Source organism: Drosophila novamexicana, unplaced genomic scaffold (genome assembly GCF_003285875.2).
Source record: "Drosophila novamexicana strain 15010-1031.04,08,12 unplaced genomic scaffold, DnovRS2.1 tig00000387-arrow-pilon, whole genome shotgun sequence".
Classification (NCBI taxonomy): Eukaryota; Metazoa; Arthropoda; class Insecta; order Diptera; family Drosophilidae; genus Drosophila; species Drosophila novamexicana.
In genome coordinates, this window is record NW_020824800.1 from 3,680,001 (window position 1) to 3,691,683 (window position 11,683).

Here is an 11,683-nt window from a genome sequence, read left to right on the forward strand (position 1 = left end):
AACTGAGATACAACGCAATCCAGAAATAAATTACAAACAGCGAATGAGCAAAACATATTTTTGTTTACTATTTTTATCGTGGAATCAGGTGTTTGTAATCTATCTGAAAACTATGTTATATTGTTTTTAAAGAGCGCTTTCATTTTTTAATATTCTCATAAATTTAAGAAGATTTTCAAGATGGAAGCTTAAAAGGTTCTATTATTAACAAATTTTTGTGTTTCTAATTTCTAAATAATAAGAAATTATCCTGAGCTTACAAATTCATAGTTAAGATATGATTGAATGTTCACAAAGATTTTTATAAAGTGCTCTCTAATAAATATACTTAATATATTTAAAATTGTATAAAAAAAACTCAACAAAACAACATTTGAAAAATTGGCACAATCCTGTTTAACAACAGCTTAAAATGGATCTTCTCTCGATCACATTCCGCAAGCTGAATTTGATATATGATATGATATACCCAATAAAAATTGGTAAAAGGGGTATATTGGTTTTGTGCTAATATATATAACAGGCAGAGGGTAGGCAGGGTAGCACCGCCTAGTGCCCGCCCAGTAATCGATAATCGATAACATGCACCGTTTCCAAGCAATCGATAAAAGTCAATATCTAAATCTTGGTTTTTTAGGCAAATCTCTTTAACAAATGTTTTAGTTAGATTCTCGAATAGTCCAAATCCAGAAGAAAGTTAGCGAGCCGAATTCATACAGGATATCTAAAAGTCAGTCATTTTATCATTCTCTTCCTTAATGAACTCTTTTTTTTTTTGTGTACCATAACACCATAAATGGACACAGCTATTAATATATAATTAAGCGTTTGTGGTAATTTCCTTGAAATTAGCATAGATTTTTTGCGCCAGGCCTTGTCGATAAATCTCGAAATGTGCACCTATATATATGTATATATATATATATATATATATATATATCAAAAGTGGCCACAACGAAGTCGTAAAAGGTCTTAACGGCAATTGCGCCACTTCTCGAATTTGTGGCATGTGATTTGCATGTTTGCCATAAATGGACAACATGGGGAAGGGGGGCGCTATGAGTGTGCCATAAAAGATGCCAGGGCGCCCCCTGGCGTTCAGATTGGCCGATGCTTAAAAATCAATTAGATGGAAGCTGTCGTTACCCATTCGTTCCTTTTTTGGCATCTGCTCTTCTTCTTCTTTTTTGGATGCTGCTCTGCTCTTTATTTTCCAGTTTTTGTTCTCGTAAATATGATGGCTCATCAAATTTGCGTTTTGTTAATTGGTTCGTGTTTCGGTTTGGCAAAGTATAACAAAATTTGATTAGCCTCAACTGATTGTTTTTAAGGAGTAATATACTTTTCTTAAGGTAACTGAAACATTATAAATTATATGAATTCTTGCTAGTATATATTCCCTTTATTTAAAGGAAACCAAAACTATTTCAAATTTCTCGAAGCCCAGACTTAGCTTTAGTTTCTTGTTTCTATGGGATAGCTGATATCGTTTTAGGATTGCGGCTGATTACATTTTTATGATCTTGATAACAATGGGAAAATAACATTTGTTTATCTTTTTGAATATCGGCAAATGTTTCATATAAATATAGAAAGGAAATGATAAGTCAGAAGAGCTCCCAGTATTGTCATCGATAAAATTTAGTTATTAAAAGTATGAGCAACATTTAAAGAACATCATTTTAATAAATAACAACCGAAGTGCTTAACGAAATCTCAAACAAAAAAATAAGTTAAGCCTTAAGTAGCCTACATAGACATTTTTATATTTTATTATATTATTGCCCAAAGACTTTTTATGTTCTGCAGATACTTTTTTAATTTTCAATTTGACAATTTTCTGTTTACGATTAAAACCCTATAAATAAAACCGTGTGATGTTTAGCCAATTCCTCTTTAAGCTCTGCTAATGCAATTTAATCTCTTAATTTAGAAGCGATAAACGAAAAATGTGCTAAATTTTGCAATTTTTATTTATAACATATTTCAGGCGAACAATCTTTATTTTTGTCGCTGACATTTCGAACGATTGCATTATGTCTCTATACAACCGAATTTCGTGGCCCAAAAAATAAAAGGAAAAATGTCAATGGCAACAGGGACAACACGAGCCTGGCACCGATTCTGAGCCCAAGATACGCCCAACAGAGCCCACGCACAACATGCCACACACAGCTACAAAAAAAATATATTCAATTTTGCCGCAAATTGAATTGAAATAGTTTTGCCTGCTGGCCACACTGCATTTTGGGCCAAGCGTACACACTGGCAGGCTGTGTGCGTGTGCGTGTGCATGTGCATCTGTGTGCGTGTGAGTGTGGGGCAACAGAAAGGCAAAGATTTCCGCATGTAAAAAAAAAAACTAAAACAAAAATAATATTCCACCGACCATTAACTAAAAATAACAATGCTGTTGAGTTTTTGCTGAGTTATGTGCACACTTCTCAGCTATTGCTATCTTTTTCACACCATTCAATTGGGCTGTTTGCTAGGTGTGTGCGTGTGTGTGTGTGTGTGTGCTTGTCTGGCGAAATCTGATACGAGATTTACTTAAGAGTCATAAGCAATTATGAAGCTGACGTTTAACTTGTCACTCGCATGTCGAGCAAAGCAAAGCAAAGCAAAGAGAGCGAGAGAGTGGAGAGAGGAAGGGCGAGGGAAAGAAGGATGGTGGGAGAGCGAGAGAGCGAGAGAGCAGAACGGGTGCCACAGCAGGTAATACGAGACATTTGAATGGGTCACATTTTGCTTGTTTTGTGCTTTTCTTTGTTTGCATGGCTTTCATTATTTGTGCTTAAATATTTCTTGTGTACCGGAAATTGCCAGAGATCAGGCCTAATTGTGCGGTTCCGTTGGCCCAGTGTGTTATGTGTATTATGATGACCGCTCGACATGATATGATAGCATTTAGCAGGCGTTTATTCAGTTCTCAGGCGCTGCGCTGATTTATGCGCTGTTCGTGCCGCTCGCGTCGCTTAGCTTTAGCCCTAATTGTGGAATGTGAGAAATTGTTTTGCATAGGAAAAACTTAGCTACGGATTTTCCAAAGATAAAAGAAAAACATTTGACCGTTGACTTCAGCTTGGAGTAGTTTTTAAGTACATGGCAGCTAGCTTTATTATTATTGCAACAACTGCAACAAGAGCTTTGCATAAATATGATGTTGCAATGGCCGCTAAAAGAAGAAGCAGCAGCAGCAAAACATGCAACACGTTGCATGCACACAACAATTGCTGGGTAACTACGAAATAAAATTGTAACAACATTGTAACTGTCGACAGAAGCCGCAGTTTTCCCAGCCCCCCACCCCCTTACCTTGCCGCACCTGTGCAGCGTTGCGGAAACTTCCGGGATGGGGCACATGCATAGTTTCACATGTGTGCTCCACCTGCCTTCTCTGCCAACAACTGTTTTGATTCAATTTAGGCCGTGCTTTCGTTTCGTTCTCCTGCCTGTTGGCTAATTCGTTGTGAAAGGAAATGTGACTAGCCTCAAATTAGAGAGTCCCCCCCCTCTCCCCCAACAACACCCTCACCCTCACCCCTACCAATACCCCAAGGAACCAGCAAACGTGGCCAATTCGGAAAGCTAATTGCATTTCAAATGCGCCACAAATCAATTAACTAGAACTCACCAATTTCCATGTCCGCCCAATTAGAAATTAAAATTGACATTTACCACAAAGATAAACAAATATTATTGGAAAAGTCGGGAGAACTGCGAACTGGGCGGAGCCCTAAGCCTAGCCTATACTTCTTCTCCAAAATGAACAGGGTATATGTAAAATCTGAAAACCTATCCTATCCATCATGATATACAGGCATCTTCATATATACCAACTGATCCACATTCTTCAGACTCTAGCTCTATCCTATTTAGTCTTATTCACTTCAGAGACACTTAGATATTTCAAAGTATTACAATGAATTTCGATAGGCACTTCTTTCTCGGAAAGGCCATGAATAAATCTTATGGCTAAATACTTGGTACTTCCCTCTGAAGATATGGTTCATCTACTTATACTTTGTTTATATTTCTTTTACGGAAACAAACAAATGGGAAAAACTTTTCTTCTTAAATGCAAATAAAGAATTAGGTGGAAATCATATACCTTATACCTTCGAAATCTAGTTTGAATTTTGTAAACATTTTCCCAATCAATGTTTGTTTGCACAGCTGAGGAATAATATTTGTGAAATATATTTCTCACTTAACAATTCCAAAACAAATTTGATTTCTTCATGGAATTCGGCCTTAACAGGAAATATGGGAATACAAGAAATTGCGAATATAATAAATTATTGCAATTGCAGAACTAACAACTATTTAACTTAATTAATTATTAAGAATTTGTTTTATTTAAATTATAATAAAATCAGGGCCACACAACCAAGGGAAATAGTCTCTGGCTCGTTTTACAGCTCGAAAATGTTCTCCGATTTGAGAAACTGGCAGAATTGTTAAACATTTTTCCTTAAATTTAACTATACAATTATATTTATAGTTCGATTTGTAAAGGATATACTGGTTGATTAATTTTTTTTTAAAACAAAGTGGTTTCTTCTCGAGATGGAGGATAATAATAATGCAAATGAGATTTGCCAACAACTCGAAATATCTACCTAAAATGCCATCGATGATATTTATAATTTTTGTTTAACCAACTCTTAACGTTTTCGGAAAGTTTAGTTTAAAGTAGAACTGATTGAACTCTTCCTGGAAAGTTTAGATTAGATAAACAATTAAATAAATAAACAGAAGCTCTTGAATATCAATGAAAACCACTAGGAAAATGTCCATGTGCCTGCTTAACCAAGTCAAAACAAGTAAGAGATTCTAGTCGGGAGCTCCCGACTAGGGGATACCCTGAACCCTCTTCTTCCAACATCAAATACCCTTATACCCATTTTTAATGGGTTCAGGGTATAAATAGTATATCAACATTTTTAAAGAATAATTTCTTATTTGTATATCTTACTTAATCTCTTACTTAATTCTGTGGTTCAGGTGTTAAATGCCTATATATCTCGCCCAAGTTTCTAGTTAGCTTTGTGCTTTATTTGATTTGATTAATTTTGGCCGATTAAGTTCGCAGCAGCTTGTAAATTTCAATTGAAAACACTTTCCGAAGTGTATAAGTTTTCCAACTGCTCTCATTTATCTTCATCAAGGCAACAATTGAAACTTTGCAACTATCAGTCGACAGTTGTCCAGACACACTTGGATTGGATGGGGGCATGCCCCCATGCTCACAAAAAGGTCAAATGTCAGCCGAATCGGAGGAGCATTCATTACATGCATTGCACATTAATTAAATTAACTGTGAAACGTGGACAGGCAATTATGCCCTTTTCGCTTTGTTGGCATGTCAAATCTTGACCATAGATAAAGCCAGAACAAGTCCAGCAACAGCAAACAATAAAAGAGCATGAATCAGAGTCGGACCCAAGGCAGAGGAGTAGCTCCCTCTCTCCCTCTCTCTCTCTGTGTCTTTCTCTGCCTGTGGCAAGCTGTGGGTGAGTCATCGGGAATTTGAAAATGCCTTTGGGCCAAAGCGGGCATTAATAACTGGAATGCGAATGCGTATGGGCCAAACAGATCGAACGTGCCTCTCGTATATGACGCATGAGGAAAGCAGCGCTCGGCTGCAATTACATAATATTATATTTAATTCATCAATTGATATATATATACAAAATTTGTTTGCAGTGCATTTCAAAGATCAATTTCTGTTCGCTTTCAATTGCAGCCACGCCAATTAATTGCAAGTTCAATAAACGCAACAGTGTTAGTTAATAAATAATAAAAAGCAACCGATTCGCGGACAACGACTAGCAGTGCATACAGCTCTTGGAAGATGCAGTGCGGCCTGGAGCAGATGAACGATTGCGAACGCTCGCCGAACCGAACAAATCTGCGTGTCAACTTCAATGAGAAGGGCGCCGAGGTCAAGGAGCGACGGGAAAAGTTCCTTACCGCCAAATATGGCTCACATCAGATGAGCCTGATCAGGAAGCGTCTGGCCGTCGAAATGTGGCTATACGATGAGCTGCAGAAGCTCTTTGATCCGCCGGTAAGATGACAGCTCCCAGCTGACTCGAGTCGAGTTTCTTATAAAGTTTGCTTTTGGGGTTTTGCAGAGCGAGGCGATCGATGTGGATATCGATGAAATTTTAGACATGGACACAGACGACATTAGAAGATCTCATCTTATTGTATGTATTCCTTTGAATAATCAATAAATAAAGCTAAATAAATTCTCGTCTCATGCAGAGATTATTGTCAGTCTGCAAACGCCCGCAATCGGACATATCGAAGTTCATTGGCGATCTCTTGGATCGCGCAAAAACGCTGTAAATCGCCGGCTCTTCAATAAACACAAAATATAATAAAAAAAAATAATAAGAAAAGAAATCATTAAACATAATGTAATACATATATATACTAACATATAATATGCAAGCGAAATACAATTTACTTTTAAGTTTAGCTGCTTTAAGATCCACACAAGAACAAAGAATAAAACCGAATTATTATTTTTTTTTTTTCTTCAGAATTTCTCATTTAGGGTTTTCGTTTGTTTGACATCTGTATTTGCAAAGTTTAGTCTTAATTTAAAGAACACACCGATAAAATGCATCGTTAGCCATAAGAATACAAATTTAAATCATGACTTCATCAATTTTGTGATGATATTTCATAATAAAATATATATATATATTAATATATGTATGTACATTATACACATGTGTATAGTAAATGGCCTGAAACTAATATGAAATTGTTTATTTGTAATGCAAAAAGTGTTTTTTTTCCGCAAGCGTGTGTAGTAAAAACTAGTAAAAGAAAATGTTACAAAAAAAAAAACTACAGTAAACACTCTGGTTGTTGCAAATGATTTGGTTTTCTGCCTACGTCTGCTTAATTGTATTTATTTTAACAATTTTCTATCATAATATATGTTATTGTCATGTGCTTGAATATTGTAGCTACCCAAAAATGATTTGAATAAAATTGTGTACAAGAAGATATTTAATCGAAATGTTTGTGTAAAGTAAATCGAACACGTTAACAAAGATGTAAGCTCAGGTTCACTGCCAAAACGTGGAGTAGAAATGATGCGAAAAAAACGCCGCTAAAAACTGAAAATAACCGAAAGCAAAACAATATGCAGAATGGTGAATACAAGAAATTGTTCAAGATAAATATAAAAGCCGTGCAAAATAAGGAAAAAGTATAAATTTAGAGCAAGAAAATATGCATAAAATTAGTTTTTATTTGTATTTGTTTTTAATTGTTTTAAAGGAACTTCTTTAGATGTTCCAGTGAGCCGACAGTTGCAATACATACACAATATTTGAAGCACAAAGAATTTCATCAACTATTATTTTCACAATGTAAATAAAATGTCAAAGAAACTCAACACAAAACTCCCCATTGAACTCAACATAAAGCATTAAATGAATTTTGAAAAACTTCTAATCAAATTATTTGTAAATACCTTGATGAAGCATTCGAGATCTTCACTCCACGACATTCTTCGTAGTAGTTATTAGTACTTACTAGCAATTGAAATCTAACATACAAGTATTTTTAATGTGCTCAACATGGCAAAAGCAAAAGCAACATACATTTTTAAAAACCATTTTAAGCACTTTAATAGCTCCTGAAATTAACGGATAATGCACTCTTCTATGATACTCTATTGTATGCTCTATTAATTATGCCCACGCATAGCATAAGTAAACTCTCTCAACATGCTCTTTGCATAAATATAATAATATAAAAAAAAAAACACATAAATCATTTTAGGTGCTCATTTAGCCAAACACGCATACTTAATTCAACATTATATAGCTCCAAATTTAAACATTTATACATTATACTTAATCATGCACTTTACTCTCGTTTAACATTGACAATTGAAGCAAATATATGGAAAGCAAACAAAAAACACACACGCTATGGCATACGGAAAGCTGTAAGGTATGCTGAAAGTATTTATAAATGGCAAAAAGTTTACAATAAAATTTAATTGCTTTAGACAAACAAAACAATCTAATTGTGTAATTAAAATAGCTTAGCCTTAAAGATTCAAAAAACGATAGCTCTTGGCGCTCGTTGTAATACATTTGAGTCGATATATTTTAATCGATAGCTATCGACAATGCATTTCGAGCATAGCAGTATGGAATATATCGATATCTTTTTGCCATCTCGCCTTGTTTATGTTTGTCTTGTCGTTGTTTTGGCCGCACGCGAAACATGAGCTACAAGAATTATTACACATGGAAGTATCCGGACATACCCGAGAATGTAGCGTAAGTAGTTGAAAAACTTCATAATTAGATAATCGCCAACACGTGCAACACTACAGACCTTTGCTATTGGAGCTACAGAACTCGCTGGTGATTGTCGGCATAATTGGGCGCTCGAAATGTGCGCAGGCCAACAAGATGAGCGCCTTTGGCATGCAGCCGGACAAGACGCATGAGCCGGCGGATGGACAGATTCTATGCTATTATAAGCCGGGCACCAATATGCTGCTGCTGCACTTTGAGACCACCCACGATGAGGCGGTGCTGGGCCAGCAGCTGCTGAGGCAAACCTCCGTTGACTTTGACAGCTTCTACGAGCAGATGCGGAGTCGGTTTGTGCGCATGCTGCTGCTGGCGCTGCACGTGTGTCACATTTTAGTTTACGTAGAAACTGCACAGACCTTCGACACGACACTGGTGACTATTTGCCAGCTGCTGAAGTATGTGCGAGAGAAGCATGTGCTGGACTTTTTGCCACAAATGATGCGTGAAACAGCCGCCGGCAGTTTGCTCAGCGATAGGGCGCGTCTCTGCACGCCACGTGTTCTGTTTCTCTTCGAGAACTATCCCCAGGATGAGGAGAAGACACGAGAACGCATTTCCGCCTATGAATTCCAAACGGAGGACAAGATATACGAGCTGCTGCGCCAGTACAACATTGTAACTAACAATGCAAACAATTCCCTACTCGCGCTGCCCAACAACAAGCAGTTTGTGTTCTACAACGCCCACGAGAAGCTGCGTCCGGATCAGCTGCTGCTGGCCATAGAGGCTCTCAACGCGACCATGTACAAGTCGGACTCCAAAGAGGAGGAGGAGGACACCGAAATTTTAGAGCTTGCCCCGTTCGAGGGCTTTGTCAAGCCCTATGGCGCGGGCTACGAGGCGCGTGAGTCGGACGAGCAGCTCTACAGAAAGAAGCACACAGTTTGGCACTTCTTGCAGCGTCATGTGCAGGATGCACTGCAAGGTTGCTTTGATGAGGGCTCCTTCAAGCAGCTGCCACAGTCGGCACAGTTCCAGCTGCTGGGAGCTAATGATTGGCACATTTGCATGGATACCATACACAGGCTGCTCATCGGGAATATCCAGGAAGTCAGCTACGTAACAAATAATCTAAATTATGTAAATAGCTATCCCAAATCTTATCTTTGTCAATTAACTGAAATCCTCCATAGAAAGCCTATCTGCGGGACTTTAACGAGAGCCTCAACTATGAGAAAAAGTAAGTGAAACAATCGTATTGTGTATTTATCCCAAATAATCCTTTATTTTAACAGGTTCTGGGGCCATCTGTGCGAACTGGGCTTGAAGAAGGGCATATCCGCCTATAAAAGTTCCGCGCCCGCCATTTACGGCAGCGTCACGCACAGGCAGCTGCTGGCGGATGCCATACTGGCCTTTGAGGAGGAGGGACGCGGACCATATTCGGAGCTGGCGTTGGCCAAGCTCAGCGATATTTGTTTAAGGCACTGGCATGACGGCAGGCAGCAGTGCGAACAGCTCAGCCTGCGTGGCAATCCCTGTACACAGCCAAAGGATGCGCCGCACGATAAACATAGCAGCGGCATTGTCCACATCTCCAGCTGCAATTGCGGGCGCACGCAGGGCAGGCGAGAGGACCCGTTCACACTGCGGCAGGCCAATTACGATTACTACGAGCTCATGGCTGCCATGTGCAATTTGTGTGTGAAGGTTAAAAAGTTTCAGTTGCCCGTATTTACGCCCTCAATAAGCGATTATCGAGCGGCGGCTTTCGAGGCTGCTTTCCCACTGCTGTTGCAGGCGGCTAAGAACCGCACGGATATCGCGGCAGGGGGCGACAGCGATCTGGAGGCCGCCGGTGAGCTCTACTCCCAACCGATTAACGCAACGGAACAGGCGCCACAGAAGCCGCAGATAACCCTAAGCAATGGCTGCTCGCAGCCGGCATTGTCGGCTACCTATGGCTCCGATTTAAACATGTCGATAGCGGGCTTTGGCGCTTCGCTGAATGAGGCCGAGGAGGTGCGCTCACCGGAGATCAGCTCGCAAATTGCCAGCAGTGGCTTGAGCAGCCGCAGCAATAGCACCAGCAGCGGCACCTCCAGTGCCAACACAGCCAACGAGCTGGTGCTGCAGCTCAAGGAGCGCACCGATCAGAATGCGGCCAATGCCGCAGTCAGCGAAATCTGCCCGGAGGCGCTGCCAATTGTAGCGTCGCCAGAGCAGGTCTCTACCACGGAATATCTGCCCGGCTTGGTGCACATGAGCAGCGGCTGCGAGTTACTGCCGCTGTTTCCGAGCTGGTCGCTCGCCTGTGTCGGTCCCAGTTCCATTTACAGTCACAATACCGGACTGCAAGAGCATTTCCAGAGCGGGTTTCTGTCCGGTGCCAACTTTCTGCTGCCCTGGGACGTGCACGTCCGCCTCGTCCAACCGCACAAGCATCCGCAGCAGCAACAGCAGTCGATGGGCAAGAAGAGTCAACGCTATCGCAAGCACGGCGATCGCCTCGCGCTCAAGATCTTCGTTGGCTTCGAGTACGAGTGCTCGCGTGGCCATCGCTTCATGATGTGCAGCCCGGATCGTGTGCTGCGCGGCGGTGCGGACATTGAACGCGACACCAGCAGCAAAGTGGTGAACAACAATATGCCCCTGTATTTCCCCTGCCCGTGTCGCGCACAGACCACATATCTGGCGCAGCTAATGCGCATTCATGTGGTCACACCCAAGGCGCCTGTCAACATAATCCTCGATCCCAAGATGCGCGTGGGCAAATACACCTTCACCTTGGGCTGCCCCACGTTGCCGCGACTCTCCCAGAGCGCCTACTGGATACTGCGCTTGCCCTACGTCTATCAGGGCGACAATGTGCTGATAACACCACCAGAACGACTTGAGCCGGACGACAACATGGCCTCCGGCTGCCTGCTGGCCGGCATGTTTGGCATTGCCGAAACGGACACCAATGAAACTAATCAACAAGCGATTACCCCGCTGACTTTTACACGACTGTAAAGGTATTTATGAAAAAAAAAACGTAGTTTGCATAGAAATCAATAAAATTGATTTTTAGCAAAATCGGAAGTTATTTAAACAACGATAACATGTGTATGTTATGTAAACTATCTGTAAATGACGCACTGTTATTTGGAATTAACATTTATAACATCCTTTGATCACAAAAAAGAAACCAAGTACCCCTATATGTATGTGATATATAGTCGGTACACAAAAGCTTTAGTCCCTATTTAATGTTCCTCGGACTCATAAATTTAAGTAGTTGGATTTGATACAGATGCCTTAACAAAATTGCCCGATGTGCGATCATAGACTTTCCCGATGTCTTGGAAAATCGTAAAATGTCAGCGATAGGTTCCATG

The 11,683-nt window shown here is 40.2% G+C and overlaps 2 protein-coding genes across 2 annotated transcripts in view; both read left to right on the forward strand.

The window, feature by feature from the left end:
• The window catches only part of LOC115760131 (protein phosphatase 1 regulatory subunit 14B), a 19,223-nt gene extending 11,213 nt beyond the window's left edge, over nt 1-8,010 (forward strand). The window contains exons 2-4 of the mRNA XM_030701330.1: nt 5,750-6,073; nt 6,141-6,215; nt 6,274-8,010. Coding sequence (XP_030557190.1) covers nt 5,858-6,073; nt 6,141-6,215; nt 6,274-6,357 — 375 coding nt within the window. The 5' untranslated portion in view covers nt 5,750-5,857 and the 3' untranslated portion in view covers nt 6,358-8,010. The remainder of the gene's footprint in view (nt 1-5,749; nt 6,074-6,140; nt 6,216-6,273) is intronic.
• Nucleotides 8,011-8,256: 246 nt separating this feature from the next.
• LOC115759938 (protein SMG8) lies at nt 8,257-11,670 on the forward strand. Its single transcript, XM_030701077.1, has 4 exons — nt 8,257-8,321; nt 8,378-9,443; nt 9,497-9,543; nt 9,599-11,670. The coding sequence occupies exons 1-4, from the start codon at nt 8,266-8,268 to the stop codon at nt 11,316-11,318; spliced, it is 2,889 nt and encodes a 962-aa protein (XP_030556937.1). The 5' UTR covers nt 8,257-8,265; the 3' UTR covers nt 11,319-11,670.
• The last annotated feature ends 13 nt before the right edge of the window (nt 11,671-11,683 follow it).

Bases quoted from the DNA above. Each gene is read 5' to 3' on its own strand.
- LOC115759938 (XM_030701077.1), top strand. From the start codon at position 8,266: ATGAGCTACAAGAATTATTACACATGGAAGTATCCGGACATACCCGAG. The intron at 8,322-8,377 runs GTAAGTAGTTGA...GCAACACTACAG, and splicing joins GACATACCCGAGAATGTAGC to ACCTTTGCTATTGGAGCTAC. The intron at 9,444-9,496 runs GTAAATAGCTAT...AATCCTCCATAG, and splicing joins TAACAAATAATCTAAATTAT to AAAGCCTATCTGCGGGACTT.